This window comes from Triticum dicoccoides, chromosome 6A (genome assembly GCF_002162155.2).
Source record: "Triticum dicoccoides isolate Atlit2015 ecotype Zavitan chromosome 6A, WEW_v2.0, whole genome shotgun sequence".
NCBI classification, from domain to species: Eukaryota; Viridiplantae; Streptophyta; class Magnoliopsida; order Poales; family Poaceae; genus Triticum; species Triticum dicoccoides.
Window position 1 is genome coordinate 54603969 of NC_041390.1, and position 4603 is coordinate 54608571.

The window sequence follows — 4603 nt, forward strand, 5'->3', positions numbered from 1 at the left end:
CCCGGCTGCATGCTGGATGGCGTGCTAGCGTACCTCGACGGCGGCAACAACCCGCCATTGACCTATCCTGCGACGGGGGCCGCCCCGTCGCAACACCGACGCGCATGCGCGCCAAGGAGGTTCGCCTCCTCCTCGTCTTCCTCCTCTCGCTCATCTTCCCACTCCTCCGGTTCTCCGGCGCTTCTCGGCGTCAAGGCCGAGCCCGCGGCGGAGACGCCAATCGGTCGGCGCACTCGCAGCGTCGGCATCATCATCAACGAGGGCGGCCGGCGCGTCTCCTCCTCGTCGGCTCCTCCGCGCTTCGTCAAGCCAAAGATGGAGCCGGGGCTGGCGCCGGTGAAGGCGAAGTTCGACGACAACGACGCGGCCCTAGAATGGGCGCGCCAGGACTCCATTGCGATGGAGAAGGCGCGCCGGGAGAAGGAGAAGGAGCGCCAGCGCGCCGCCCTGCGCCGCTTCGAGGAGGGCCGACGCGGCCGCGATGAAGATGGGGTCGTCGTCTTATGCGACAGCGATGACGACGACAACCCGCCGCCGCCAGTCTGCCATGGCGACGCCGGGCAGGGGTCCAGCAGGGGCGCCTGTGTCAAGGAGGAGAAGGCCGCCGACGACGATGGCGGCGACGACTTCAGCCCCTTTCCTTTTTTAGATTAGGTTAATGTAATGAAAATGCGCGAATTTCACCGAAATTTGCCATGTTTGGCCGAAATTTAACTAGTTTTTATTATAACTTCGCCGAACGGTCCTTCTTTTTCTATTTTAATACGCGCCTCGGGGCGGCCCTGGGGGCCGACGGCTGGGGACCGACTCGCCCTCAGGGCCATTTTTTGCGCCGGCTCACCCCCAGGCGACGCTTTTAGACGCCCCCTGGGGGGCCAACGGCTGGAGATGCTCTTACATACAGGATGGACAGAGACTTGAGACACGGCCGAGATAAACAAAACGATTTACGGCCCGTCAATATCGGCGTACTAGACCGGCGAGACAAACAAGATCAACACTGATCCAACGGTGGAAGATTTAGATGTGAGATAACTATTTCACATCTAGATGTGAAATAGCAAATCCGTTTTAAAAAACTTGACAAACTCGCAAATACTTTATAAAAATATATAAAAACATATGTCCATTATTGGAGAACCATAGTTAGGCGCGGACAACAAACATACAACATACTCATGGCATTGCGCATGAACATATCCGAAAGAAAAATAGCAGCGGCGTACAACTCGCGTGTGCCCCGATCATGTCCATTATTTAACGAGTTTAAACAAACTCCCTGATTATTACATTTGCTGCATGCACGTGTGAGGCGTGACACGAGCACGAAGTGGCTTCTTCATCGCTTTGAAGAATCCGTCGAGCTCCGTGAGGTCGACGCCACAATTTCCCTCGGTCCACTCGAACTCGCGCACCAGCGCTGCCAGCAAGCACTTGACATTGAGCATCCCCAGAGCCATGCCTGGGCAGTACCTCCGCCCTGCGCCGAACGGCATCATCTTGATCTCCTTGGGCCCCGGCAGAGGCCCAACGGCCTCTCCCTCTCCTCCGGCAAGGAACCTCTCCGGCCGGAACTCGTCGGGATCCGTCCATGTCTTGGGGTCCCTCCCGATGTCCCCCAAGACGAAGTGCACGCGCAAACCGCCGGCCGGCATGGCCGTTTGGCGGACCACTCCTCCCTCGGCGCGGATGTCGCGCATGACGAACGGCGTCGGCGGGTGCATGCGGAGGCTCTCGAGCACCACGGCGTGGAGGTACGGCGCCATGCCGCGGTGGAGTATTTCTCTCTCCTCGTCCTCGGACTCGGAGGGATACTTGTTGTCACCGTCGTACTTGATGTTGATGATGGCCTCGCGACGCAGTTTGTTCTGGATCTCCGGCCGGGTGACTAGGTGAGCGAGGGTGCACTCCACGCAAGCCACAACGGTCTCCGTGCCGGCGCCGAGGAATTCTAACACGAGGCTCACCATCTCGTCTTCCGTGAGGGCTCGGCGTAGATGCTCGTCATTGTCGTCGTCCTCGTCTGGAACGCGGAGACGGATGAGCGAATCGACGTATGAACGGGCGTGGCCGTCGCAAAATCGTGACGACTGCCGCCGTGCCTCCTCGATGAGAGGGAGGAAAAGCTCGGCCAGCCGGCGGCGCAAGGCGATAGGATCTCTTTGTCGTCGCCTCCAGTAGCCCAAGAGCTTAGACTCGCACGTGGAGGTGGATTCCACGGCGGCGAGGATGAACTCCCGGAACTCGCACTGCATGACCCGCACGTCGGCCTCGTCGACCAGGCCTTCTCCAAAGCACATGCGTGCAATCATGGAGAACACGGCGGCATAGAGGCTGTCGCGGACGACCACCGCCCTGCCCTTGCTTGCGGCTGACTGGACGCTAGCGACGATGTCGTCGATGGCCGCCCGTCGCAGCGGCGCATAGGAAGCGTAGCGCGTGGGGTGGATGGTCTCCGCTGCGAGGTTGCACCGCAGGGTGCGCCAGAGCGGGCCGTATGGCACGGAGATTATGTTGTCGCTCCGTCGGCGGCGGTGACCTTTGACGATAGGGATGCGGAACATGGACATTGGGCGGTTGGAGAAAGCGTCGGCGTACTCAACCAGTGCGCGCCTGGTGACGGCAGCATCGCTGATCTCGATGATCGGCTGAGGGATCACCCGCGCCGGCACACGGCAGATGCGTCGGAACACAGCTAGGACAAGGAAGAAGAAGGAGGCATAAGCAAGTACTGAAAGCAAAGACTCCATATATTGTTCCTGGTGGAAATCAGTAAGAACTTGCTTTGCTGCTTTGCTCCTGTCATCGGTGTTTATATAGAAAACATTACAGGACTGGCTCCAGGCCCGTACACGGAGCTACATTGCTTCACAACGTACGTGTGGTGGGTCAGCAGCAGACAGAACACTTAGCCAAGTCAGTTGACTCCTTGTCCATCCGATCCAACGTTGAGATTTGCACTTTTTCCTCGGATCAATTAACTGACAGTTTTGCTATTTCTTAGGCGCTTGAGAATTTTATTCACGTCAATCACCTTTTCTTTTTTACGGAAGGGTCAATCAACTATTCTAGTTCATTCCGAGCTCACCAGAAAGAATGGACTTCGCCAGCCATCTATCTCAGGGGGGAAGGCATGGCCTCACTAAGGGGGAGATACAACCCCATTATTTATCTTAGGGGTGGGGCTAAAGGGGATGGTACTCCCTCCATCTAGGTGAATAAAAGGGTGCTTGGATACGTTTTAGTCCCATGACTAAAAGTAGTGGGACTAAAATTTGCTAGCCCCATCCATACTTGGATCCAAATAGTAAAGAGACTAAAGTCAAGTTAATGAGCATTTATTATCCTCCAAACCCTCTAATTCAGAACTCGCCTGTGTTAAAGGAGAGGACTTAAATAAGGAGAGAGATGACTAATCCACATTTTAGTAGGGATACCCCTGACTAAAAAATTTAGTCTCAAGACTAGTTCACTACCGGAACAGGGCGCTACCCCGACGGCCAAAACAGTGCCGACGGCTGCCGTCGGCTTCTTCGGAGCTATGCCGACATCCTGGTTCTGGCCGTCGGCGTACTATAGTCGTCGGGCTACACAGAGCTAAGCCGACGGCATCCGTCGACATAGAACGGCCGTCGGCCTAGCTGCATATACGCCGACAGCTGCCGTCGGCTTACAAGCGCCGTCGGCATAACAGTGGGCCCGGCAACCCCCCTGGCTAACGTCGACAGAACTATGCCGACGGCCGAGACGGCGGGCCGTCGGCATAGGTCCGCAGGCCACGTCACCGATCCGGGCCGCACCGTTCGGAGCATATGCCGACGGCTGCCGTCGGCATATCTGCCACGTCAGTGATCCGCGGCACGCCGCCCGCCGCCTAAACCTGGCCGGATCTATGCCGACGGCTATGCCGTCGGCATAGTTAGATTTTTTTGATATATATATATTTATGCTTTCTTATGTATTATTATATCAACTAACATGTAGCATGTTAAATATAAAGATACATATGAATATATATGTAGTTTGTATTTTTTTTCATATATTATGAATATATATAGTTTGTATATTTTCGAGCACGTTAATAATGTGCGGTCATTTATAGTTTGTATTATGAATATATAGTTTGTATCTTTTAAATATAGATTCTTTTATTTTATTAAAATCAAAAACAGCTATGCCGACAGAAGTTTTGTGGCGGTTGCAAACGCCCGACACCCGTCTCGAGAGTGTGACCCCCCTCACGTCCGTAGTGTGCCCCCCTCATGGACGGCGCCGCCAGCGGCACTTGGAGGGGGGAAACGGACGCGTCGGGTCTACACGGAGTGGATGTAGCTGTGGGTTTGGCCTGGATGTTGCTCCAGGGTGTCCCTACGGGCCGACCTGACACAACCGGGTGGAGAGGTCCACTGGTCAAAGCCCGTCCGTGGGAAGTCAAAAGGCTAGATCTCGTGGTCAACCGCTCCAGGGTTAGGCGGGACGGGGGCCCTGGGGGTAGCAATGCCACCGGAGCATCATACCGGGCCCTCATACATGCGAGGTGGTGTTGTGGCATGTCCGAAGAGGCGGCACGCGTCTCCGGTGCATGGCCCCCCTCATGGACAGC

The 4603-nt window shown here is 55.9% G+C and overlaps 1 protein-coding gene across 1 annotated transcript; it reads right to left on the minus strand.

Annotated features, from left to right (window-relative positions):
• Positions 1–1111: 1111 nt before the first annotated feature.
• LOC119314965 (cytochrome P450 89A2-like) lies at positions 1112–2771 on the minus strand. The gene has a single exon (XM_037589646.1). The coding sequence runs from the start codon at positions 2748–2750 to the stop codon at positions 1287–1289; it is 1464 nt and encodes a 487-aa protein (XP_037445543.1). The 5' UTR covers positions 2751–2771; the 3' UTR covers positions 1112–1286.
• Positions 2772–4603: the final 1832 nt, after the last annotated feature.

What these genes read in the sequence shown, in the direction of transcription:
- LOC119314965 (XM_037589646.1), bottom strand. Translation starts at nt 2,750, where the DNA reads ATGGAGTCTTTGCTTTCAGTACTTGCTTATGCCTCCTTCTTCTTCCTT.